Source organism: Emydura macquarii, unplaced genomic scaffold (genome assembly GCF_026122565.2).
Source record: "Emydura macquarii macquarii isolate MOO-44397 ecotype Brisbane River unplaced genomic scaffold, CSIRO-AGI_Emac_v2 contig_1483, whole genome shotgun sequence".
NCBI classification, from domain to species: Eukaryota; Metazoa; Chordata; order Testudines; family Chelidae; genus Emydura; species Emydura macquarii.
Genome location: NW_027131620.1, coordinates 10390543 through 10418443, shown reverse-complemented (window position 1 = coordinate 10418443; position 27901 = coordinate 10390543). Strand labels below are relative to the sequence as shown.

The 27901-nt window shown below is 40.9% G+C and overlaps 1 protein-coding gene and 1 long non-coding RNA gene across 5 annotated transcripts; one reads left to right on the top strand and one right to left on the bottom strand.

Annotated features, from left to right (window-relative positions):
* Positions 1–342: 342 nt before the first annotated feature.
* LOC137157060 (uncharacterized) lies at positions 343–18747 on the bottom strand. Of its 4 annotated transcripts, XR_010920989.1 has the most exons (5): positions 18687–18745; positions 7831–7856; positions 7068–7191; positions 2542–2644; positions 343–1882 (listed from the first exon to the last, which is right to left on the bottom strand). It is a non-coding gene; the product is annotated as an uncharacterized lncRNA (long non-coding RNA). The 4 variants fall into 4 exon arrangements; XR_010920987.1 differs by having other exon boundaries at positions 7068–7856; positions 18687–18747; XR_010920988.1 differs by lacking the exon at positions 18687–18745 and having other exon boundaries at positions 7831–9692.
* Positions 17224–26195, top strand: PCK1 (phosphoenolpyruvate carboxykinase 1). The gene is made up of 10 exons (XM_067554181.1): positions 17224–17412; positions 17629–17885; positions 18733–18914; positions 19592–19795; positions 20106–20293; positions 21500–21662; positions 21816–22040; positions 22128–22259; positions 23288–23383; positions 23978–26195. Exons 2-10 carry the CDS (start codon positions 17662–17664, stop codon positions 24430–24432), a joined length of 1869 nt encoding a protein of 622 aa, XP_067410282.1. The 5' UTR covers positions 17224–17412; positions 17629–17661; the 3' UTR covers positions 24433–26195.
* The last annotated feature ends 1706 nt before the right edge of the window (positions 26196–27901 follow it).

Sequence of the window (27901 nt, the reverse complement as noted above, 5' to 3'; positions counted from 1 at the left end):
CTGTCACCTGCAGAGCCTGGCTGAGAGGATCTGATGTGGAGCCTGCCTGCCCGCCCAATCGGGGCATGGTGAGGGAGGGGGATGGTTGGTCTCTGGAGCAAAGGACCAGAGACAGTTGGGGTACAGGGGGGAGGATCCCTCCTTTGCCAGGTGGCCAGTGATGGTACCTGTCTCTAGTCTCAACCAGAGAGGCTGGAGTTGAGTTCTCTCCATCAACAGCTGATTAGAGCAGCAGCAGCTGCTGCACTTCCCGCCCTGAAAGTGGCAGAAGCTAGTTACTGCAGGTGACTGGACTTTTAGTGTTCGGTCAACAGTGCTGACCAGACACTGCTAGGTTCCCTTTTTGACCAGACATTCCAGTTGAAAACTGGACACCTGGCAACTAGCAGGGTAAGGAGGAAAGCCTGACCTTGCAGGCATGTCACCTACAATCTGGCCTGTAGGAGAAACTCCCTGTGTCACAATAGCATTTACAAGCTAAGGAAATGAATGAAGACTGACCCAAGAAACACAGGAATGGAAAAGCATACACGGAAAAGATGGTTTAACTTATTTCATGTTAGTTTCCAGAGACAGTACAAGTCAGGACCTTTGAGATTCTGAGTGAATAGGAACCGCCTCTTTACCCTGCTAATGAAGGCCAACAGCCTACAGCTGGACCCCGTATATGATCTCATGACTGCACCGATTTTGTTTCATGGTCAGAGCCAAAGTTTCAGTTTTCCTCTTTTATGCAACCATAGCAAGTTCCTGTAACTAGACAGTAAAATCTCCCATAAAACCCCAAACTATTCAGAAACAGATATTTCCCCCAACTTAGTCATAGAGGGAGATTTCTGAGTGTTAATTTATATTCTTGACCTGTGCTCCCACTTGGTGAAAATAAATGGAACAGCACTCAGTTGGCCTTCCACTTTCAAACTATTTCAAGGTATTTCCATGCTTCTCTTATGAAAATACTCAGGCTGGATATTATGCCAGTTGAGTGTTATTCAAGAGCTAGTTGACTGCTAGTAGTGTATCATCTCTTACCATCAAAGCCTAAGTATTTTACAAAACTGATTAAAGAGATATAAGCATCAGTACATTGCATTGTAGTTCAGGATTGGTTATTCAACTAGTGAACAAGTTTTATGCTCAAGAGTTCTCTAAAGGCACTTATAAAAATGTTTAAGATAAACTTGTTATTTCACAAAATCTTACATCTTTTATATCCTTCAAAACCAGCAGTTTCAATCCTTAGGGTAAACTATTAAAATTCCAAACATTCTATAAGGCCCACTTGCTACTAATATATTAACATTAGACTAACATTAGGTATCAGTGCAGAGGAAGGATTTAAAGATTTGCCTCTAACTTTTAGGATGACACATTGCAAAATGGCTATAGGCTAGCGTCTCCCAGGTTCCAGTCATGGACTAGACAGTCTATGTGATATTCAACTAAACTGTTCTCACTTTGATTGTCAGAACTGATAGACTTGACCCATTTAAAATATAGTGATTGTGAAATTATTTGAGCACATAAGCAGCCCACAGTGAATGTCCTGGTCTGCATAACTGATGTAATGGAATTCTGCACACAGCTTACATTATGAAGGCATTTAAAATATTGTACAAACACTTTTCAGTATAAATCCAGGAACTATGCATTTCATTTTCTGCAAGCATATAACAAAGGTATTATTATTTATTTGTTTCAGTTACTGCCCATATTGATAGATGCTATACAAACACAAGGAAAAGGCACTAAAACTTTACAATCTAGACAGCGATCGTGTGACATGTCGCAAGGGGTCAGTGCATGAAGTCCCATTGTCATCAGAGGAGTTCTGCATGGGTGCAGGCATCCACCTGCACGCAACAGGTTGCAGGATGACAACCTAGAAAATGCACACACAGGAAAATGTAGGGTGAACAGATATCCTGATTTTATAGGGACAGTCCTGATACTTGGGGCTTTTTCTAATATAGGTGCCTATTACCCCCTGAACTCCACCCTGATTTTTCACACTTCTATCTGATCACCCTAGGAAAGCGATTCTCATGACCTGACTGATTTTAGTACATTAACCTTAAAGGGCCTTGTTCTCCGAGTGCTGAGTTCCCACAGCTGTCATGCACTCCAGTGGGTACTACCAGAAACAAACTACCCTTAGCCATAAACTTGCTGAAACCAAACACACATGGGGTTTTACCTCACAATATTTTTTTACACTTAAATGCATTCAGCGGTACATAACGTAGATAGTATTATCACAAAGCAGCTCAGTCTACAAATTCCCATCTCATCTAAAGTAAACTTCCAGGTGTAGACACCAGAAAAAGTGACCGCAGGCTACTTAAAGTGCATATAATTTCACAACTATTAAGTTATTTGTTAATAGGGCAACCCAAACCAAAGCAGTTATTTAAGTGAGGTTATTTACTCCAGTAATTTGTGGATAACATTTTAGTTGGATATCAAATTATTTACATTCAGTGGGAGTTTGCGGGCTCTCAATACCACTAAAGATAAGACCCAGGACACATATATATGTACCTCAGTGGTGCCACTGGCTGCATTCATAGATTCTTTCAGATTTTCTGAATCTCTTCAAGTTGCTACTATGTATTATGTAGTCATAATAGGTAGTTGAAGGACACTGGGGAAAAAGAAGCTGTTAAAATTATATATCTTCCTTTAGGTCATTTTAATGAGTTTCTCTGCACTTGAACAGTCATCAGCATCTAAGTGCTGTCTTACCTCGTACTTCTGTATTATTAATACTAGTACCATCCATGCAGTAATAGTTAAGAGTCTGTCATTATGCCCATTACAAACTGATATTTTCAGGATTTATAACTCCAATTTAAAATATCAATTCAGTTCATTTTCATTGAATTCAAAAGAGCTATTTGGATCAGTGAGCCACAAACTAAAAAATTCCCTAATGTCATTTTGACACAGTAGACGGTAACAGCATCAGTACAGTCTGTTGTGTGAACCATCTCCACAGCTACGAATACTGTCTGTTGCATCATCTGTCTATAAACTACAACCAGGCTTTTACCTAGTACTCCAAAGGTTCCATTTCAGTTTATCAGATGAAGAATCTGTATTTATCTCAGTATATGTTTTAAAAAACATTCTAATTATTTTGTGGAGAGTCAAATGAGTATGAAATATTATTAATTAGGGAGTTCTTACCAAATGGAATTTAAATATTTTTCAGTCTTTTTTAACAAAGGAAGTTCAACTGTAAAAATTAAGTTAAATTGCTGTTAAGAAGCTAAGAGTGCATGAAAGTGAATACACATACACATCTAAGATCTGAAGTCATTGGGCCAAATTCTGCTCTTGGGTGTACCAGGATAAGAGAACAGCATTTGGTCCAACAAAAGTTTTTCCTGTGTACAAATTGCACAGTTGGCATTCACTTTCTATGTTTTTTTGGGGGGTGGGAGGATATTTTGGCATGAGTTAAAAGCAGAACATTAGTCCAGATTGTCAAATGTAATTCTCAATTGGCTGTCATTTATGGATTTAATTGAGACTCTTAATATTAGTTAAAATGTATTTTAATGCTAATAGCTTTACCACCATCATTATATACCATAAAATATCTTAGCTCTTCAGACTAATTCAAAGCCTTCCTTTTGGCCTCATTCTTCCACTTTAGGAAACAGCCACTCGTCACTGAAGAGCCTGTGGTAACCAACAATTATCCTCTACATTTTGTACTGCTACTGCAGGTCCTTAACATGGGCCATAATACAAATCCCACTGAAGTGATTTGAAGGCTTTCCACTGACTCAGCAGGTTTTGCATAGGGCCTGTGGTGTATAAATCTCTGAAGCAATAAGGGCTGATTTATTGAAAAATATTCAACCTGTCTACAGAGTTCAGGGTGTATCAAGTTTATTATAGCAATGGATCAAGTCGGGAAAGGAGGGGAGGAGGAGGGAAACCCAGCCGCAACCTGCCTCTGATCCGAAGCAGAACCAGTCCAAATCTTTTCAGCATCTCAGCTGGATTCAATTTATGCACTTCCTTCTTTCACTCTAAGGTCCATTCTAATCCTAACCATGACTCCCATTAAGACTCATGTTCCATCTTTCATAACAGCTTCACGAGCATGGCATCTTGAAGGTTGTTCAGAGGCACCTGCCTAGAAAGCATCACTTTTCTATATTGCCTGATTTAATATTTATAGTGCGGCCATCATTGTGGTATCTGAGTGCCTCAACTGCTCTCAATGGCAACAGTTTTTTTGCTTCTAATACTGGTCTCAGTAGCAAAGATAATCTTCACTATCACCTGATTTGTGAAGAGATATTTCCCTTCCTATTAGTGACAGAGATAAATAATCCTCTCCACCTTGTCACCTGCTTCAGGATTGCTGCACTGCAATTTTCTAACCCTTGTTTCTAAACTGTTCAGATCTGAAGATGCTTCTACTCTGCTGCTGAAACTAGCTGCATGCATTTTGTGTTGTTGTCACCTTGTAATTCTTTTACCTCTCTTGTCTTTCAGGCTGATGAGTCATTTCTTCAAAGACCAACTAGAGAACGTAATTAAAATATGAAAAAATGTCCACTAAAGAGAAAGATTTAAAAAAACCCAAAACCAACAAGCCTATTTTCTTTTTGAGGTCAGTCCAGGAAACTGGGAGTTGTGGATTTAAAATTACTTTAATGCTCTGAAGTGCTGGCCTGGCAGATTGCTAAGGTGGAGGATACATTCTGAATTTCAGGAAGGATGTTGATCACTTGGGAAAGAAGACTGTTTATTAAAATATTTTAACCTTTTGTTACAGAAATCTTACTTCCCTGAGTCTGAGATCAGAGTTACACAAATACAGAAGAAAGCTGCTGAATATATACAGAGCCTCTTACATGCAAGTGTACAGTCAGGTTGTGGTTCCTGTGCATATTTACCTCCACAGATGTAGTTTAGGATTCAGCTGTGACTTGGACTACATGCCGGCACAAGGCAGTAGTAAGGAAGCCCTCCCCTTCACCTCCACAAGGACTAGCATTCAGGCACTTAGGAATAAATGGGGCTACTAGCTTCATTACATCCTCTCCAAAGCAAGGGGGAATGGAGGGACATGAAATGGATGGAATCTTGGTTCCACACCTTTATGTTCCAGCTAGACAATCTGTGCTGGCCTGGGAGGATTCATACTTTAATGCAGGCATATGCCAGCAATAAATTATTACTTCCCTCCTCAAGGAGCAATGAGGAATCTAAGGAGAAATTGAGACTGTCCCCCTCTGAGGTACAATGCTTTTGTGTTGGTGTGGTTCATGTACCACATTGTGCTCAGAGCTGTGGTTAAGCAAGCCCTTGTTTTGCAGGTTGCTTTGCAGTCTCTTTATTGCAATGTTTAAATTGTGGGAGGGGGATTCCCCCCCCCCCCCCCCCCCCCCGTGGTGGGATCTTCTAAAGCACAGAAGTGACTTCCATTAAAAGTCAATGGGACTTGCGTGCTAAGCCATTTCCATGCTTTTGAAAGTCCCACCCAATGCTGATAATTATAAACCTCTGGAAATGTACATGGCCTTTTATAAAATACAGTTAATGTATAATATTGTATCTGAGGAATATGGAAGCTGTTTTCAGCTGAAAGCCCTGAAGAGGAAGTTTGCTCAGCAACATGAACTGGATCAGAAAAATATTTAAAAACTAGTTTGCTTATCAACCTTTTAATCAAATGTCCCATTGAGAAGCCATGCCGCTGACGCATTCCTTGGGAAGCATCTAACTTCCTTCATTTAGCAGGAAGAAGGTGTCACATTTACAGGGCTAGCTCCAACTTTGTCCCCTTTCTTGGTCTCTGAGTGCACCCCCTCAGACCTTGTGTCAGGCCCAGTGCCTTTGGGGTGGAATTCAGCATTTCTCCCACTCTTAGACTGGGCCCTGGGCTACCATATGCTGTGTATCAACCGGGCTTACCCAGAAGGTCTGGTGGAGTTTGGGTCCCTGCAGTTCTTTCCTCCGACAGTCTGTGACTAGTGGTATAGTGATTGGACAACTTTCTTACAACCAAAGTATTGCTTATTTTAATGGTAGGAACAAAACATTCAGAGGAAGAGAATTTTAAAGCAAACAATCCACACGCTGTCCCTCTTACCTAAAGGCTTACCATCCCCTGATTGTAAGCTAGGCAGGACAAACTTCTTCAGACACCCTCCCAGGACTATGTCTCAGCCTCATCCCCTCAAAGTACCCTCCACCCCTCCGATAGAAAGGGGCCTTTTTTAAACTGCAAGAGGTCTTTTATCCTTCTGTGTTCCCAGGCTTTGGTCCCTTCTCATCTGAACCTGTTTTGTAGGTTGGCTGGAGATGAAGGTAAAATAATCCAAGTGAATCTATCTGGCATGGTCTCTTAACAACCCATAAGTGTTTGCTGAGGGAGGAGGGGAAGTCTTATCTTTAGCCATTTTTATCCTTTCCTGCTTGTTTTTCCTCATTAAACACAGCCAATATATTCATACAGAAAACATCCCAGTAACTAGGTCACCATACAGTATTCATCACTTATTACAGAGCAATCCCAAATCCATCACGGAAGGTCAGCAGTGGTGTCCGGTTTGGATAGTGTAAACCAGCCATCTGACTGGCAGGTAATTTTGTGCCAGTTGTGTAGCAGACGATTGTTTGGAGGCAGAAATTTCTGTTTTCTTTGATTATCTTAAGAATCACGTGTCTTATCAATCACTGAGGAGCCAGTGTATAGTCTGTAAAAATACCCATCGCTTATAACATGTACATGACATCTTAATGATTTGAATTGCATCTCCAATCAGGTTTGATCATGGATAAAGCAAGCTGAGCCTACTTCCAGTAAATTAAAAAATCTTCAATCAATGGGTTTTAACATCACAAATCCTATAAAATAATAAATAATAATAAGGAAGACTTTGTATTTAAACAGCATTTTTCATCTAAACCTCTCAAAGCATTATACAACCATTAGCTAAGCCTCATAGTACGCCTGTTAAATATTACTATACCCGTTTTTGCAGTTAACTGAAAATAAGTGGGTAACGTAGCCCTGTCCTCCCTAGCAGAACTATTACCTTATTGCATCCTTGACTTCTGCCTTTGCTGGCATGTGCAGCCTTCACTGTTCATTAAACCTTTTCTTCCACAGGCACCTATGCACTCTCTCCCACGCTGCTTCTAATGCATGGCACAAATTTTCTGAGAAAAAAAAAAAAAAGTCAGAAATACCTTGATCTACCACTACCTATCTTTATCAGGTCCCTCCCACCTCTGCTGTGCTGCCTGCTGGTGGTGGGCGGACAATTCAGAGAGGCCCAACTCTCGGTAGCCCTTCCACGTACACCCCTTCAGAGAGAACTGGAAGATCTACATAGCATAGGATCCTCTGGTGCCACAGCCATCCCTACCTGAGTCAATGACCTGCTCCACCCACCTTCTATACACTGCCATGTAGCCTGCCACCCATCTTCCCGCCCCACAAAACACTCCCTTCTTTTGCACGGCAAAATCGGATTGATTTCTCTGCCATGGAACCCTCCATGACACTGGAGGCAGGCCTAGAGGAAGATTTCTTATTCTTGCTTCCAAGGCTCTTCACCATTTTGCTCCCACCTGTATCACTGTTGTCCTTTCATCCCACTCTCAGCATCACACCTTGTCATCCTGCCTCTCCCCAGCCAATCAGCTGGAACACATTTTCACTTCCCATTGTCACACTCCCTCCTTTTCCTCCTTCACTTCCTCCCTTTCATGCAGATCTCTGCATTAGTCTGAATGACTCCAATGAAGCTACGCCGGTTTACACACCAGCAGAACATTGAGGCCCTCTGTACATACCAAGTGCTGTGCAAACTTCTGGTGCTCTATAAAACAACAGCAAAACAAAATTATTTTCAGAAGATCACGGTATTTACAAAATACTCTTTAATCAATAGCAATTTTTCTAAAGACAGCTCCCCCTTGCTTAGTATTTTTGATACTTGTTGCTATTTGTGCAAGAGTCAAAGAATTACCAAGTTGAGAAAGCAGAAAGTTTTCCATTTATTTTGGCTAACCTAAAGAAAACAAGTTGAAGAGTGCAGAATTTGATTGGCAAAGCAGTGAAGATACACAAATGGGAAGAGATAGTAAAGATTTAACTTAATTAATGAAAGAAACAAGTTTCAAGGATGTTCATGTTTCCTTGCTTTTATCACAGTGTTAATCGTTAATCAGGAAAACAGTTCTGAGAACCGTGGTTATGTGCCTGGGCAGCCATCAGCTCTTAGGAGTTAATAAACTCACCAGAGGACGAGTTAAATTATTAAATTAAATCATGGTTTCAAATATATCAGTGAGCGACAGGCCCAGTCAAAGGGGTTCAAATTTTGTCTCCATTCGGAAATGCTCCAAAAACACGTGTACATAAATTCTGCAAAAGTCAGCATGAATATGTTCCTGTGTTCTGGCCAGCAATGATCCGACACATGCAAATTATTCCCCTTGGGATCACGAACCTGCATGAACCGTGGAGCCATTGAGGAGTTGGGAGAGTCTGTACAAAAACATGTGAGCAATGCCTCTTGATGTTAAAGCTCAGAGGAGTCCAGAAGGGGGTGCGCAAAACTTCTTCGGGTCTGATTCTGATTTCACATCAGTATACCTTCATTGACTTCAGTGGCTTCACTCCTAATCTACACTCACATCCTGCTTTTTAGGATCATTTCCTTTTTCACTGTGACATACTATAATTTGTCAAGACCACAAACAACTCTCACAGTGTGCTCTTCCATCAAGAGGTAATATAGCTGTTATATAAAAATGCCTCCCATGCTGCTTCTCTACATGAAGGAAACTCCTCTTAAAAGTCTGCAAGAACACCATATAGTCCTCCTTTAAGTTTTCGTCTGCAAACCCATTGTAACAGGGCTCACACCCTACTAGGGTGCCTCCTCCTTGCTGCTTTGGGGATTAGCTCTGTCCAGGTCTGATACCCCATCCATCGTTTGCTCTTGTCCTGGTCCCTCTCACCCTCTGGGATTCAGTCCACTTCCTCTTTATGACTTGGCTGCTCCTTCTGTGTAGCTTGGCTCTCTGGCTAAGTCACTGAGTTTTTCCCCTTCTGGGGTTTCAAAGTCCTACAGGAAAAAACAACTCAGGCAGTCTTCAACTCTATTGCGCTGACTGTGCCATCATCCCAGTGGCTGGTAATAGAACCTGGGCCCACCCACTACTCTAGGTTCCAGCTCAGGGACCTCTAATCAGCAGTTAAAGTCTGCAACATCCCACCTTGCTGTTATTTTCCTGAGCCTTTTCTTATTCTGCCTCTCGGAGGCTTCTGCTCCACCACTCTTCTGGGTAAGCCCTTCCTTCAGGCCCTGGATCCCCAGAGTTTCTACTCCCCCTCAGTGTCCATCTTTCCCACTCTAATGCTTAGAGGGTGATTGTAGCCTTCTCCGCTATAGCCTCTATCTGCTGCCAGCTTCTTGGCTTTATACAAGCCGTGCCTGTTCCGTCTCAACTGGGCTCCATCATCAGTCTGGAATTACTTAGGCCACCTAATTCCCCTCAGGTGTGGCCTATCTGGTTAATTGGCCCCTTCTCAGCCTCACTAATCCTTTCCAGGGTAATGTGGTGTGAACAAACCTTCACACCAACATATGCCATGATGCCTACAGATAATGGCTAGGCAAGTGGTGTGCTGTGACCACTGCTTATTATACTGTTAATTGCAATGTCACTGTTATCTTATGTTTCCTCAGTCTGCTATTCATATCCACCCGTCATCTTTCGTTTTAGATTGTAAGATCTTTTGGGCAGAGATGTTTCTTATATGTTTATGCCTAATACAAGGGAGTCTGGTCTTGTAGGTGCAACCACACTACTAATTAATATGTAATAAAGTGTCCAAGGTTAGCGATTAGTGGGTTACTTTGTTTTCCTTTATTTGCATTAGAGAAGTCAGTTAAGATGCACAGGCCATTTTTAAAAAACAGACGTAATAAAAACTTTTTTTTCCTTAAAATAAATTGTATCCATTTGCTTATGAGTGATGCTAGATTTGCTGATCTGGACAATGATATCTTGTATTTGTCAACAGTAGAGCTAATATGCCTTCATGGTGACCTGCAGGTCATCAAACAAAAATGTTTTTTGTTTATTGAAAAACAAACAAACAAACAACTAATCTACATTGGAATCATTCTTGTTACCTTCCTTCTAATAGAAATGTACTGGGCAGTTATTGTACAGTACATAAAATTCTTTCAGCTGGCCAAATAACCCTTAAATCAGTGTTTATCAGTAAACACTCAAAACATCCCTCAATTGCTTTTTCTCATGTTGATTTTCCTGAAGCAGTCAGGTTCAGGCACCCAGGAGATACATACTGCCTGATACAGGTACAATGTTTGCCTTCTGACCTTTATAGAGCTTGGCTTTTATTTTTGCATGATCAGCTACTCTGTCCTGCCCTTGTTGTTTCCACTATTACAGGGAGCTTGAAATATTCAGCACAGCTACTTTCCTGAGCAAAATATAGAACAAAGCTTACTTGAAAAAGAAAACAGGGTTAAATCCAGTTTAATGCCTACGTACTAGTAGGGAAGTAGAAAATAAGTTCTAGGTGAAAGGAAAAGCATTTATCGAAAGGATACGAGCAGGAGAGAGAGAATGTTAGTATTATTATGTACATTACAATAGTCCCAACCTAGATCAAGGTCCTACCGTGCTAGGCATTGTTACATACAAATCGTAATGGATAGTCCCTGTCCAGAGGAGTTTAAAATCTAAAGAGACAAGACTGTGAAGAAATGACTAATCTACATAGACAAGAGCAGGGAAAAGGAGTATTACTCTCCCCATTTTGCACATGGGGAACTAAGGCCCAGAAAGGAAAACATGCTCAGGGTCACAGAGGAGGCCGGAGGCAAAGGTGTGGATTGAATCCTGCTCCCCTGAATCCCAGTCCTACATTTTTAACTGCTTTTTCACTATTCCACGGAGGTGGCATTAGGAGATTTGTCACCTGCCCCTTCCTCATGCAGGAAGTGGGAATCCCTGAGGTGGGGGTCACCAGCTGAGTACAGAATAGAAGCTATGTGGTACACCTGGATTTCCCTCAAGAAGGTATTAACAATCTTTACTAGTAGGATGCTCAGATAGTCTCCTCAGTTCCATCAGCCACAAGGGACATGGATCCATTTGCTGTCACTGCTAATGCATTTTCTCCTTTATCATGGATTCGCTTATATTACATTTTCACAAAGCTTCAGCATGTGCAGTGGAGGGGCTGGAGTGGCAAATGCTGGAGCGGCAAATGCAAATGAAAAAACAAACCCACATTAGCTTTCCTGGCACAACTATAAAACTAGACCAAATATGTTTTGATATCTTGTTCCATTCTCTTTGCTCTCTCAGTAACTCAGCAGACCTTACTTCTCAGGCAATCTTGTGCCAGGTTGAAAGCTATGCTGCTTTAGGGATTTTTTCAGCATAATAAAGTAATCTTACAAGCTGCATAAAGCAAACAATGCAATAACATTTATGATGAGAGGAAACAGGTGAGATGGGGAAGCACTGTAATGAAAAGTCTGCAACCTTTTTTCTCTCCCTACAGAGGCCCTGTTCTGCAGTCCAATGCAAGGTCTTGCAGCTCAGCTGTATTTCTTATGCACAGCACATCTGAGTTTGCAACACCTTTTCTGGATCTAGCCCTGAGAAATTAGAGGAAGGACGGTTTTGTGGTTTCTTCACATAGCAAATTATTCCAGGTAGTGTCATGTTAAAAAAGGTTGTGTGTGACATCTGTTTTGGTTTAAGATGGGGACTGGGTCTTAATGGAGCTGGGCTCAATTCTTGGCTCCGTCATAGACTCCCTGTGCAGTCCAAATAAATTGATTTTTAAAAATCTATCATCTGAAAACAAAACAGGTGTTACATAAAACTTTTTTTTTAACATGACACTACCTGGAATAATTAGCTATGTGAGGAACTCAGAATTTCCAAGTATATTGTAGATAATTTTGTACCTGAGTGACTTTCAGATCTCATGAGAGTGCTTTGTTGCACCTATGTCCATTTGTAGTGATGAAGTCTAAAACTTTGTGTGTGAGACATTCTTTTCTTCAGTAGTGAGGAGCATTACATTTTATTTTATTGAGCTCTGGTAAGTCATTCCTAAACTGAAGCACTCACAACCTCTATTTTGAACAGCCTGAATGGTGTCCATCAAATGGAGACATCTTGAAAACACTCTTTTCAAGGCACTTATAGAACACTATCATCTGGAAATGTCAGATTCACACTCATTTAAATAATTTGACAGCTTTCAAAAAAGAAACCCGATGAGCATCATATATTCAAGTGTCAAAAAAGTACAGAGAAGAAGGAGCAAGAAAAAATTCAATGCAGAGGATTTGTATTCCACTATTAGATGCGATGTATTATAATACACTTACTACTAAAAAAAGTATTTTTCATTTAAAACAGACAACAAAATATCCATTTGAGACACTTACATTTTCCCCACTGACATTATTGCTGGTGAAATTTGCCAGTCCTGGGAACCAGAGTCTTTTGCTTAGCTAAAACTATGGGCAGCAGCAGTGCAAGCTAATATTGGTCACCCAACATGAGACCAGTGGGGCTGGATTTTCAGGGGGGCTGAATACCCCCTGAATTACGCTGGCAGTTGTGGATACTCCGCACCTCAAAACCCAGACTTCGTTAGTGCCCCAAATTGAGCACCCAGAAATTGAGGTCCCTAAAATGAGAAGAACCATTTGAAAACCATGGTCCTACTTTTTCTATGCTCCAATTATTTCACTGTCATATGTGTACAATATTAGCGTACCTCACAGAGGTGATGTGAAGCTTACTGGAGTATTTGTAATGTGCTTTTTGATGATAGGTGCTACCCAAGTGCAAAGCATTCATTGGTTAGGGATCAACACTGCCCAGTATATGCGCACACGTGTTCAAATTCTGCTGCCATCACAAGTGAAAAAGTTTGGAAGCCTTAAAGTAACATGAAACGGACATATGTTCACACAGCAGTGCTATCAATTTGGATTTACACCGATGTCACTAAGATGAGTCTGGCCTTTTGCCCTTTTCTACAGATATAAACATTGTTATTTTACGTTCTCTTTCTTGCTTGTTTATATATACAATACAGTGATTTCTTATGAGCCCATCACCATAGCCTCTGGGCACAAATGCATTATTAAAAATAATATACACAGGACTACTGACAATAGGCAGCAACGATCACCAGTCAACCTGCTGTCTGTGCCTAGTGATGACTTGGAAACAGCCCACACTAGCTCATGCACAGGATAATCCTTAGGTAAATGCAATGTGCCCTGGACTATGCTTTGAAGGTTAGTAAACTTGGCCCGCTCACAAGTTTAAGAAAAATCTTCAAGAATTTTTCTTAATTCCATTTGGCAAACATGGAGGTTTCCTGTGAGCTGAAATTGACAGGGCTCCTTTTGATTTGCCTATTTGGGCTCCTGTTTGTCAACAACCTTAACCACGTCATCAGTGAAGGCAGCTTAGTTCTTGGAAGGGGTTTTCTTGGCTAACGTGTTTGCTCTATTGGTTGGCTGGGTCTGCAGAATCTCTCTCTCTCTCCCGGTCTCTGACTCTAGCTGAAAACCATCACCTGCAAGCTAAGGTCTGGGTGAAACCCTCCAACCCCAGGGCAAAAGCCACGATATTGCAGTTGTGTGATGATACTGAGGCCACATAAATACACATCCCATTGTCCCAACCCTCGTCTGCCCCTGAACCATCCCCATAGCTTCCTTCCCGACTGCCCTGCACAGGGACCATAATGATATTTAATGCAATAGACAGTTCCAGCCATAGACCTCTAACCAGGGCACAATGCCGCATGTTCTTGAGTGCCATCTATTGACACCTTATATATTAGCGATGCACATGGACGGGACGGGAAACCGTATGAGTTCAGGACAGGAAAAAGATATATTAATTAACACATATAAAGCTTAGAGCTGGTTGGAAAAATTCCAGCATAACATTTGCTTCATCAGAATTTGCTGATCTGGCAAAGTTGAAACATTTTACAGAGTCTGATTTTGCCAAAGTACCAATGGAACCCAGCAGGGTAAGTGGGCCCAAAGCACGGGCAACCCTCCTCTCAGCGTTAAATTGCTTTTGATTTTTACCTTTCTTAATGCACTGTCATCTCTTGAAGCAATCTTTAGTGTCTCTTATCTACGCCGTGCCTTCCCAGCCTTTTGTTTTATCAGGAATGTTGACCTAGCTATGCAGCAAGGACATCTCTTGCTACTTCATTATTTTCTTTCCTTTGCTTTTACGAAACACAACAAAAGACTTTGCCGGAAAGAAAAGAGTGCACTCCTGGGACAGCTGTTTCTGCCAGTCACTCACCACCTCACACAAGAGACCCTTCGAACGGATGGAATTTTAAAAGGTATTGGTTGTGGGTCAGGTTGGAATTTTTATGTGCAATACAGATAGGCTTGGCTTTGCACAATATTTCTGTTCAGGGCTTTGCATTCCAGTACCAAGAGATGAATTGTCCAGAACAATGAAGTCTAACTAATGGAAGTCTCTTTAGAAAAACATTACCGAATGGCATATACTTGAACTTTTGACAGCTTCTGAATTCCCATACAAGCTTGTACCTCATTAGTTAGGCCACTGACACCAATTTTGTTGCTTCATAATGCTCAATAGCCTGACTAAAGTCAGATCCCAGATTTGCTGTCCTAGCAACCAATATATATATATATATATATATATATATATATATATACACACATACATAGTACAGCGGATGCTCCATCAGCGTGAAATCCCACATGGGCTGGAGATGGAAAGACCACTTCATTCAGTGCTCAGCATCTCTGCTGGGACTGGGAGTGAAAATGTAGAAAAGGGGTAAACAGTGAGGTGGCAAAATTTGCAGATGATACCATATTACTCAAGACAGTTAAGTCCAAAGCTGACTGCGAAGAGTTACAAAGAAATCTCATTGAACTGAGTGAGTGGGCAACTAAATGGCAGATGAAATTCAATGTTGGTAAGTGCCAACTGATGCACATTGGAAAACATAATCCCAACTATCCATACAAAATGATGGAGTCTAAATTGGCTGTTCCCACTCAAGAAAGAGAGCTTGGAGTTATTGTGACTAGTTCTCTGAAAACATCAGTTCTGTGTGCAGCGACAGTCAAAAGAGTTAACAGAAGGTTTGGAACCATTAGAAAAGGGATAGATAAGACGACAGAAAATATCATAATGCCATTATGTACATCCCTGGTACTCCCACTCCCTGAATACTATGTGCAGTTCTGGTTGCTCCATCCCAAAAAAGATATATTAGAATTGGAAAAGGTACAGAGAAGGGCAACAAAAATGATTAGGGAGGAGAGATTAATAAGATTGGGACTTTTCAGCTTGGAAAAGAGATGACTAAGGGAGGATATGATAGAGGTCTATACAATCATGACTGGTGTGGAGAAAGTAAATAAGGAAGTGTTATTTACTCCTTCTCATAACACACGAACCAGGATCACCGAATGAAATTAATAGGTAGCAGATTTAAATGCTGTAAGGAACTATTTCTTCACACAGCACACAGTCAACCTGTGGAACTCATTGCCAGGGGATGTTGTGAAGACAAAAAGTACAACTGGGTTAAAAAATGAATTAGATAAATTCATGGAGGATAAGTTCATCAAGGCTATTAGCCAAGATGGTCAGGGATGCAAACCCACGCTCGGGGTGTCCCTCTGTAAACCTCTGATTGCCAGAAGATGGGACTGGACAACAGGGATGGATCACTCGATAATTGCCATGTTATGTTCATTCTATCTGAAGCATCTGGCACTGGCCACTGTCAGAAGTCAAGATATTGGGCTAGATGGACTGTTGTTCTGACCCAGTATGTCCATTCTTATGATCTTATGACTGCCTATAAGGGAGCCGGTTGACGTGGTGTTTTTAATTTTGTGACTTTTCTTTGTGCATGTAAATGCACAATTTGCATGCAACACTGCAGTATTTGTGCATACCAGAGTGGGAGTGCCCATGCATACAAATCTCAAGCTTCTCTTTATGGAAAGCATGTTCTAAAGGTGGACATCTAAAGACCTAAACATAGCAAAATGCATAAGCAATTATGGGCCAGATTTCCAAAGAGTTTAGGGCATGCAGATGCCCTCAATTGTCTGATTTGTGGGCAGGATCGTATCAGACAAATTACATGTGCAATTGAATGCCTGACTTCTGCAAATTTGGCCCTATCACTAGGACCAGTGCAGGAACGAAATACTTTCACAGTGTTACCATGGGATCAATCATTTCATCAACCAAATGATATCAATGAATGGCAAAACAGCTGCTGTTGCCTCTCAGGAAGTTACGTATGGAAAAGAGAATTTAATTTTATTCCTTTATTAACTTTGAGAACTGCTATTAGCTCTCCCTTGTGAAACACAAAGAAGTTTTGTGATTTTTCTTGGGTAGGAATCTAGATACAACATTACATTTTCCGTAGTAACCCTGTTAAATTAACAACAAAAGTTTTTTTTTTAGTTGCTCAGACAGTTGCTGAGCTGCCACTGCTCACCACACTGGGAATTTACAGAATTTTGAGATTATCAGTCCTGTACATATGGAAACGCCCGGGCTCGGAGAAACGGAGCTTTTGCTTATTTCTAACCCTATAGGAAATTCATTAGCAAGAATAATTTTGGCATAACTTTGCAGAACTTCATGCACAGACTTCAACCCCCCAGATACACTGATGTGTGAATAGACTGTGTAATGTGCTCTTTTATTCTCCTTCTATTGCTGTTCAAAGCTGCACTTTATCCCCACATCAGACTATGTTTCCAAGGTGAGTAAACACACTTTGTATGAGCTTCCAGTTCACAGCCAACTAGCAGACGCACACATACAAGATGTGCCCGGCTGTCTGTTATACTTTACTACCCCTGGTGTTCTAGTTCCAGCCATTCATTGCGCACAACCTTTCCCACATATTGAGAAGTTACAACACTTTTTGCATCAGAGCAAAACTAGTTCAAAGATTGGCCAAACCAGCAAGTTTTGTAATTGCTTAAAAGAGTAAATCCAGGGGCCGAGAATCTCTGCTTTGAGCATTCATTAATCAAGCCTGTTAAATAATTACCTCTTCAGGGCTTCTTGTTGTCAACTGTTCATGACGATAACTGTTCACGACAGTGTTCCAAGAACCATCCTGTGATGACATAGGGGACAAGCCTATTTCACCTCAGCTGGTGGGAAGGACTCCAGCATGCAAGGAGTATTTAAGAGAGGAGGATTCCTCCTTGGACGTAAATCATCACAATAGTCCAAAGTAGGCAAAATCTTAACAGCTAAAAGAAGCAGCAAAATCCTCTCTGAACTCTTTTACAGAAAGTAAGTAGAGCTTCTATATATAAATTGTATGCATTTGTCTAGAGCTTTAAATTCCATATCTATGATCAGGAGATTTTGAATTAGATTTATTACCATAAGCACACAATTAAATCTAATACGCAGTCTTTTTATTAGTGAATGGATTTTTAGGAAAGCATATTCCTTCCTTTAGAAATTGTTGTGTAATGTGCTAACAGGCCAAACGTTTGATCTTAGATTGCAGACAGTATCTACTGCAGCCTACAAATAATGCCTCCACAACTGAAGACTCGACTGAACATATCCCCACAGGTCATCCAGGGGGATTTGAAGAGCCTGACTCAGGAAGTGAGATACTTCATTGAAAGCACTGCCAAGCTGTGCCAGCCTGCTAAAATTCATATCTGTGATGGCTCAGAGGAAGAGAACAAAAACATTCTGGATCTCATGGTAGAACAAGGCATGATCAAGAAGCTGAAGAAGTATGAGAACTGGTAAGTAACAAATGTATGTAAAAGAAAGTCTGGGTTAGAGCTGAGAGAATTGTGGTACATATTTTCCATGATTGTTTACATTCAAAAAGGCATTTCATTTCAACCATGTTCAAAACCCTTTAGTGTTTCCTTTCCATGAGCATTTGTGTACGTAAGAAAAGTGCAATTTATCCTTGAATAGTCACCCAAAGCTAATTTAAATGGTATTATTCAATGGAATATTCACAGTTTACAATTCCTGTTCTATAAGTTAGTTACATAAGTCATCCAATTCAGGAATAGAAACCCATACCATATGACTTGCGTAGCACCTTAAGTCTTCAAAGTGCTTTGCCAGCACAATGGGTTAGATTCTGATCTCACTTAGGCCCTGATCCTGCAAGCACTTACACCTGTATTTAAAGTGTTTGCAGAGCCTCTGCCCTGCATAGGAGTCACTCCATTGATTCCTGTGTAAAACTGGTGTAACTCTTGATTTAAACTGGTGTTAATAAGAATAGAGTCAAGCTCTATAACTCCCTGTGAGTTAACAGTCCCAGTTGATGGTGAAGCTGAAGCCGAGATAACATGTAAATAAACTACAGCTACATTTCTAAAGACATGACACTGTCAGTTCATCCCACAACATTCTTAGACATTTTGTTTGATAGAATTCATTCAACCGATCCTTTAACTGACTATCCTCTGACTGTCTGGAAAGATACCTGGATGTTTTTGTCTGTGTCACCTTACCTCCTCCAAAGCATTTTACTCTATTGTGCCAGAAGGGCTTTATGAAAGAATTAAATGTACTCTACTTACGATTTTTAATGACCAAAGCACAATTTCCTGATTTTTGTTGAAATAGTTGGTTGGCTCTCACTGATCCAAGGGATGTGGCAAGAATTGAAAGCAAAACAGTCGTTATCACTCAGGAGCAGAGAGATACCACTCCGATCCCGAAAACCGGAATTAGCCAGCTGGGTCATTGGATGTCAGAAGAAGATTTCGAGAAAGCATTCAGCGTCAGATTCCCCAGGTGCATGAAAGGTAAAAAGAACATTAACATGACACTTTCGTAATGATAGAAACACCAGTAGTAGTAATAATACAGAAATAAATAAATAAATAATATTTTAAATATACAAATAACTTGGCTAAGATTTACAAATTTTGGCACATAAGGTTAGGCGCCTAACGCATTTTCTCAGGACCTTTCATTCTCAGAGCTCTCCACACATATATGATCATCAGCTCCTGTGAAATAAAGCAGTCATTCTACTGCCCATTTTAAAGAAAGGCAACTAAAGCGTGGAAAGGTTGAGAGACTTTCCTGAAATCAGTTGTGAGTCAGTAGTAGATGGGAAATTGGAGAAAGAACCCAGGAGTCCGACTCCTTGAGCCAAATTCTCTTCAATGGAATTCCACCAGTTTACACTAGCAGAGAATTTGAGCTCTTGCTCCTTGTGAATTCTACCGACACAGCACACCAGTTTTTATAATTTAAAAACACAGAAAACTACTAGTAGATAAAACAAAACCTTTTATTACATAACCTGATGAACGGGAACAGATCTATAAATATCATCTGAAACAACCTCACAAAAGATAGAGAAAGCGGTAAAGAAATGAGAAAATGCAAAAAAACCAATGTACTTTTTAATGATTATTCCAACAATACATTCTTGGTCATGTCTCACTCACGCGGCTCTGCTCCTGTTTTCCAGGCCGTACAATGTATGTCATCCCCTTTAGTATGGGGCCCATTGGGTCTCCTTTATGCAAGATTGGGATTGAGTTGACAGATTCACCATATGTGGTGGCCAGTATGAGGATCATGACCCGGATGGGAACAGCCATCTTGGAAGCCCTAGGGAATGGAGAGTTTGTAAAATGTCTTCATTCAGTTGGGTGCCCTCTACCGCTAAAAAGTAAGTAATTGTATTAACCTTTAACGTTGGCTAATTCTCAGACATATATGTTGCACCTATTTTGTATTTGTGGCACACTGAAAACTCCCAATAAAGTCAACGAGAGGTTTTGGTGTGAAACAAAAGCAGGGTCGAGTCCCGGGTGAAGAAATAGGACATACTTAAGGCCTTCCTAGGAGGCAGATTATCCCACAGCTGCTGACAGCAGGGTTTCTGAAACATCAGGTACTAGCCAATATCAGACACAGGACCCTGACTAGATGGCCCTTGGTCATTCCTATGTTCACAAGTAACACATTGTGTTTTGCAGAACCACTAGTAAACAATTGGCCCTGCAACCCGGATTTGACTCTGATTGCTCATATTCCTGATCGCAGAGAGATCATCTCATTTGGCAGTGGTTATGGAGGAAACTCCTTACTGGGGAAAAAGTGCTTTGCCCTCAGGATTGCCAGCAGAATTGCCAAGGAAGAGGGCTGGCTTGCAGAGCACATGCTGGTAAGAGCCGTTAAAATCATAAGTGCATTTTTAAAAGCAATTAAACATTGAAACAGCTCAGTGTGAATACGTTATGACATGATATTTGTGGAATTACAGTCTAGCATGAATATTACTGTGATGTGAGAGAGATATATATACACACAACAATCTTACGCAGCAGTGGGGAACTGTTTGCGTTATAGATAAATGAGCATGTTATAGAAGAAAATATAAAAATAGGGAACTAAGCAAGATTTCCTTCTGTTTGTTTAGGCCCTGATCCTGAAATTTGTTCCATGTAAGCAGACCTCTGTACCTGCACAGACCCCATTCACTTCAATAAGGATGCACATGGGAATAAGAGTCTGCAGGCATAGAACAGCTTGCAGGATGGGGTCCATAGTTCGTAAATGTGTCTTTAATATTAAAAGCAGAGCTGAAAAAAAATCCTGCAAATATTAATTTGCTTTTTAAAATAAATGGCATTTGGCTGTGTTTGTGCCCTTCCTGTGTTCACTTTCCACTCTCATTGGAGCAATCGAGTATCAATTATACAAAACGGTCCTGGAAAGTGAATTTCCAAGTTATACACTGAGTATTCATGGCAAAGAAATTTTAAATTCATTCACACAAGTATTTTTGCCATGCTGATCCAGTCAGGGAACAGAAAAATACCATGTGGCTTGCCTGATCATCAAGCACAGCTCATCAACACAGATCAAAGTTTGAATATTGTTAATTTATAAAGTAAAAAAAGAATGAAGTAAATTGATCTCCACACTCGTCACTCCTTCCCTTTCTCCTCTCCTTAACCTCTGACTCTCTTCTAGCTCTTTCACTTCATACTATAAGCACACGCTAGTCACTCCTATTATAAAAAAAATCCCACCCTTGACGCCACTCGCCACTCTAACTACTGCCCCATCTCCCTTTTCCCTTCGTCGCTAAGCTGATTGAGCATACTAGGTAACGCATAATAATAAAGTTTGAATAAATATATGAATACATTTGAAAAACGTGTGATCTGCTCACAGGTATTCCATTCTCAAATAAAATACTATTTACAAATTATTTGCTGAAGTCTAATACTAAGTCCTTTTTTTCTTAAAAAAACTGCATATAATTTAATGCAATTCCAACATGCTTTATTATTACCATTTACTGATAATAATAGAAGTGCAGGAAAAAATAAGCATATTAAACAACACATTTATTTTTCGATAGATCCTGGGAATCACAAATCCAGAGGGTGAGAAGAAGTACTTTACTGCAGCATTCCCCAGTGCATGTGGAAAAACTAACTTAGCTATGATGAACCCCACTCTGCCAGGGTGGAAAATCGAGTGTGTTGGGGATGATATTGCCTGGATGAAATTTGATGAGCAAGGTAACTTTTCTTGTTTTAAGGCTGAATTGTTCTAGGGACCCTTAATTGTTCTAGAGACCATCTACTCTCATTAAAGTCCCTGGATCCTATTCTGCCAAGAGTTCAAATGGTGAGTTGGGTTTGTATCATTGTTTTGTATTGCTTAAATTCCAGGTAATTTAAGGGCAATCAATCCAGAAAATGGATTTTTTGGAGTTGCTCCTGGGACGTCAATAAAAACAAACCCCAATGCCATAAAGACCATACACAAGAATACCATCTTCACCAACGTTGCAGAAACCAGTGATGGAGGCATATACTGGGAAGGCATTGATGAACCACTCACATCAGGAGTGACACTGACTTCATGGAAGAACAAGAAGTGGACCCCAGAGAATGGTAACTTTGCATGTTTGGGGGACTTTTTGGATTTCTCATCATATTTCAAGTTAACTTTGCAGTCATGGAATATTTTGATTTCTCCAGGGGAGCCTTGTGCCCATCCCAATTCTCGATTCTGCACCCCTGCCAGCCAGTGCCCAATCATTGACCCCGCATGGAACTCTCCAGAAGGAGTGCCGATTGAGGGTATAATATTTGGAGGTCGTAGACCTGCTGGTAAGAGCTGCAATAATGTTTATCAAGACTAAAGTCCCAGCCACTTTATGGCTGAAACCGTGCTAGCACCATTTGGATTGAAACACCGTCTTTGCTACCGTGATGTCCCTGACTAGCAAGAGCAGGGAAATAACTAGATTAGTCAACCACATTTTCGGAAGTGGCCACTGATTTTTGGGTGTCCAACACATTATAATTATTTGTATTATGTTAACCCGCGGGGGCCGCAACCAAGATCAGGGCCCCATTGTGCTAGGCACAGGCCAAACACATAGTAAGAGACAGTCCATGCCTCAAAGGGCTTACAATTTAGATAGACCAGACTGAGAAAGGGTGGGAGAAATGAAGTATTATCCCCATATTACAGATGAGGAAGTGAAGCTGCCTACTAGACTAAATCCCATTCAAAATCTGGCCACAAGAGGAAGAGATGCCCAATTTATGATGTTTAGCCCTGTGGTTAGAGCACCCCCCTGGGATGTAAGACACCCAGGTTTGATTCCTTCCTCTGCTTGGTTGGGAGAAAGGCTTTGAACTGGGATCTCCTGCCTCTGAAGGGAGCACTATAACCACAGCTATGGGATATTCTAGTGTGGCGATTCCTCAATCTCTCTTATTGATGTTGTTCAGTTTGGATAGCTAATTAAAAAGTGATTGGAGCAGGGGGACTGGACCCTGGGTCTCCCACCTTCTATGAGGGTGCTGTAACCACCAGACTACTGAGTCAGTCTCTCTTTCTCTCTCCCCCCAACTCAAAGTATTTATACACAGTAGAACAGCTTCAAATACTTAAAGATTCAGTGGGCCAAAGAGAGAAAGCTAGAATTCTGGCTTTCATTATTTTCCAGTAAGAGGGTGCGGGTGGGTGGCTGGGTGTATGTGTGTGTGTAAAGAACTGAATTACAGAACAGGAAAAAGAGGAACTGAATGCTATGGTAACGTGCATACTGCAGTACCGCAGGTAGCTAAAACTGCTATAGCAAAGACTTTTGGACCTTTGATTAGTGAAGCTATTTTGTTCTCTACAGGTGTGCCCCTAGTATACGAGGCCCTTAACTGGCAGCATGGAGTATTTATAGGAGCAGCTATGAGATCTGAAGCAACAGCAGCTGCCGAGCACAAAGGTAAATCAAAATCTAATTTGCCTTTTCGTATTAAAAGTAGTCCTTTCTGGAGACCCAACTGTGACCACGTGTAAATTAATAGACACTAAAATCTGGTGTTGGGAGTTAATTTTGTAAATTGTGAAGTATTTCAAAATACAAAATATTCTTCTTGGAGCTAAAAACAATTCTAACCTAAACTTCAACATGCAGCAAAACAACTCCATGTAGGTAAGATGGAGCAGGAGTACAGTGTGCTCAACAGGATGCTGCAGTCTGAGTTGCAAGACTTGATACTGAGTCATTGTGTGATCCTGGTTTTGCTACAGACCACAGGTTGCATGGGCCCTGCAAGCTAGTTTGGGGATGCCCCACTGGAGACATTTAGGACTGAATTTTCAGAGTGCTGACCACCCACACCATCCATTTACTTAAAGTGGAGTTGACCAGGCTTAGCGCCTCTGAAATTCAGACTCAATCAATTTTTGCCTCGGTTTCTCTATTTGTAGATTGGGGATAACACTTAACCAGTTTCTTAAAGCTCTTTTTGCTGGCAGGTTCAAATGTTATATGAGAGAAGTATTATCTTACTTTCTACGTACATTCTTTGAACAGGAAAAATCATTATGCATGATCCCTTTGCCATGCGGCCTTTCTTTGGCTACAACTTTGGCAAATACCTTGCCCACTGGCTTAGCATGGCACATCGCCCAGCTGCAAAACTGCCCAAGATCTTCCATGTTAACTGGTTCCGAAAAGACAAGCAAGGAAAATTTTTGTGGCCTGGTTATGGGGAGAATTCCCGTGTGCTGGAATGGATGTTCAACAGAATCCGTGGAGAGGCCTGTGCCAAGCTAACCGCTATCGGCTACATCCCTGCTGACACAGCCTTCAACCTGAAAGGCCTGGAAGGCATTGACATGACAGAACTGTTTGATATCTCCAAAGAGTTCTGGGAAAAAGAGGTGCAAGAAATCAAGAAATATTTTGAAGAGCAAGTTAATGCCGACCTCCCCTATGAAATAGAAAGAGAAGTGCTTGCACTGGAGCAGAGGATAAAGCAGCTGTAACTGATCAAAACATTTATGAATCCACACATTATGAAGATGACAAGCACACTTCACTGAACCATTACTGGAAGCACAACAATACACTGACAGGCAGGGGGCTATGCTGGAAAATTTTCACTCTGAAAAGGAAAATCAAGGTTGTTAGCTAGCTGGAACGCCTGGGCATCCCAGAGATAATTCCAGGCCCATGGGTTTAGAATTACATGTGCAAATGACCTTTAAGACATCTGAATGATCATTTGCATGCACAATTACTATAATTCTGCACACAATCACGTGTGTAGATTACTTGGATACATTTTTTGCATGTGCAATTCTAAAACCAGACCCCAATGATTTAGAAGATGTCTGTTTCTATTATACTGAGCAATAAAGGCCCAGATGAATTTGTTTTTACATCTTAGTGGCATTGGATACAGTAAAGAAGAAAAAAATTGTAAGCTGTATATATGTAATATCTAACTATATTTTGTAGCTTTAAAAAAGCTTTTGGACAGATTACTTCATCTTTACCAGAGTGAAAAATTATTTTGTATTACAAATGTATATTTAAAATATTTTTAAGTCCCATATTCCTGTGATTTCCAGATGTTTTGCACAACCTGTTCTTTAAATCAATGAAATAAACTCCCCCCCCCCAAATATTCTCTCATTTCCTGTATTCTCACGGTCCAGAAGACTGCATGCAAATGACCTGGGACTCCAGTCATTCCCACTGTGAGGAGGGATTGTGTTCATGGGGGAAAACTAGTCACCGACTAACATCAATTTCCCACCCATTACTGAAATAGACTTAAAGTCACAGACATTCCAAACAATAAGTGGCTTCTGGGAAAGATTTTTCTAATTCCCATGAATTAGAAGTTGGTTCACATGCTGAAGTATGAGGGTTTGTGTCAATTCCCCAGCCCCAGGGGGAAGGGGAAGCAGGGTGTCAGTGTGGAATACAAAGTGCTTTGTGAAGGGTTTTCTAGACTCATTGGGATGGCTTGTAGGGTTTCAGGAATGGGGGAGAAGGTGGAGGGGATGCTTTACCCAGCTGCTGAAACCCTGCTCCCCTCCCCACCACAGTGCTCTCTTCATGTCTTCCAGTCGACAGGCATGGCAGTTCTCCTGGTTTTTTCACTTTGAATGCTTGGTCACCCTGAATAGGCTGCAAATATTTGTTTAGCAAAAAAGAAAACCACTTCTATGGTGTAATTAAACTCTTTATAGACTCTGCTTCCTTGCAAAACAAATAGAGCCAGGGGCTGATCCACAGATGGCCTTCAGAGCTTGCTAGAATAAAACCTTTAACTATCTCTTGGCTGTGAGTTTAGGAATGACCTGAAGTACGCCATCCCATTAGAGGGAGTCTTGCTAGAGTAAGGAGATCAGATTTGGGTCGGGTGAACAGATGTTCTGATTGTATAGGGACAGTCCTGATATTCAAGGCTTTTTCTTAAGCACCCATTACCCCCCACTCCCTGTCCTGATTTTTCTCACTTACTATCTGGTCAGCCTAGGTCTGGGTCCATTGCTATGGGATGTAGCACTAGGAATTTCCCTCCCTCTCCTCCTCTCACCCAACTCTACCCCATGGTTCTCCATTGAATCCCCTCCTGATGACACCCTGTAATATCATGCATTGAAAGAACAACGTCCAATCAATTGTAACAGTATTTTAATTCCTTGTGGTTCTCCCCCTCCGCACCCTACTCCCTCCCCCTCCCACTTTTAAAATCATTGCTATTAAATGCTCAGGTATATAAACTATAACATTAAAGAGATTACAGAAAGTGGGAAAAATATGTCATTAAGGGTACGAACCAGAAAATAATTTTGTACGTGAATCATTCAACAGCTGATTTGTATGTATGATCCAAATGTTTAATCTGAGCAGAGGAAAATGTTTTTTAAAAGAGAAAGCGGTGGTTTGAAATTTAGAAACATAGTCAGCCATGCCAGATTATGGTTTCATCTTCTCTTCCCCTAACAAATACTTTGCTCCATAAATGCAAAATGAACGAGAACAAAACACTTTTAAATTGAAATCTGGAAGATTCCCCCCAATTTAAAAAGACAATAGATCTAGACAAACTAGTAGTTAACTATAAAACTTGGCCTATTAAATGAGCTTCAGAGAAGCGAAGCGTTGGAGAGACTAGTGCATGAAACATATAAAACCCATAAAGTTTGCATCAACTTATATTAATTAAATTAACTTTGTATTCTGGACGCTTAGAAGCAGATCATTTTGTTAAACTCAGGGATATAGCAGTGACCGTCATGGAAGGTAATGTGAGACCAAGTTGGAGTATGTCAGCATGGCACCATCCAAGTCAATGGAGTTACACTGATTTACACCAGCTGGCCTGTGATCTCTTGTTTAGAGTGTGGTTCCTGGAATCGGGCCTCTGCCACAGACTCAGTGTGACCGTTGACAAGTCACTTAACCTCCTTGGGCCTCAGTTACCCATCTGCAAAATGCCATGCAAAAATAATCACCGCTTTTTGGGTAAAGGCTTTTCATTGCAACCATCCAAACAATGTAGTCTTGGGCATGTTTTCACATAAAAGGAGTTTTTTATGCATCTTTGACAAAAGAAAAAGCAGATTGGGGCAGAGAGGCGGTGAGGGAGAAAAAAGGCATGGATGGGGGTGAATGCACCTGATGTGGGAAACAAACATTTGCACAAAAATGACAACTTTTGTCCACCTCTACTTCTGATGTTTCATTAGTTATGAATCCTGCACTCCATTCCAGTGAAGCTCCCATTGAATTCAACAACTGGAACAATTTGCCAACTGTCGTGGTAGATTCTTCATCGCTAGGCATTTTAAAATCAAGATTGGATTTTTTTTCTTAAAAACCTGCTCTAGTTCAAACAGGAATTATTTTGGGGAACTTCTATGGCCTGTGTTATCCAGGAGGTCAGATTAGATGATCATAATGGTCCCCTCCTGGCCTTGAAATCTACGAACAAGAACGAGGAGTGGGGGTGCAGTGTTTGGAAATTACTTTGGTAGGTGTTTCCTTAGAGCAAAGTAATAGGATGAGTAGAAATGGACCTTAGCCACAAAGTTCAGACCCAGATTTTGGTCCCATCTTCCTTAAAGTTCGGGAGCCTCTGAATCTGGCATTTTGTTTGAGCCTCATTTCTGAGTCAAATTCTTCAATCCTGACCCTGCAAACCCTTTCTCCGGTGACAATCCCATCATTAATTTGAATGCACACATCTGCCTTCAAAGGGACTCCTGACTAAGCACTTCTTAAATGAATAAGGGTAAAGAGAATCAGGCAAAGACCGTACTCCTCATTGCAAAACTCCCAGGAAGAAACAAAATCCAGCCCCAAACCTCTCACCTCTCAGTCACACAAGGCCCAATTTCTGAGGAAGAAAGAAAATTCAGAGAAATGAGACATCCTGTATTCCAAAACCTGGGCTACCATAGTAACGTTATTTGTTCCCTATTTGCTGCAGCATAG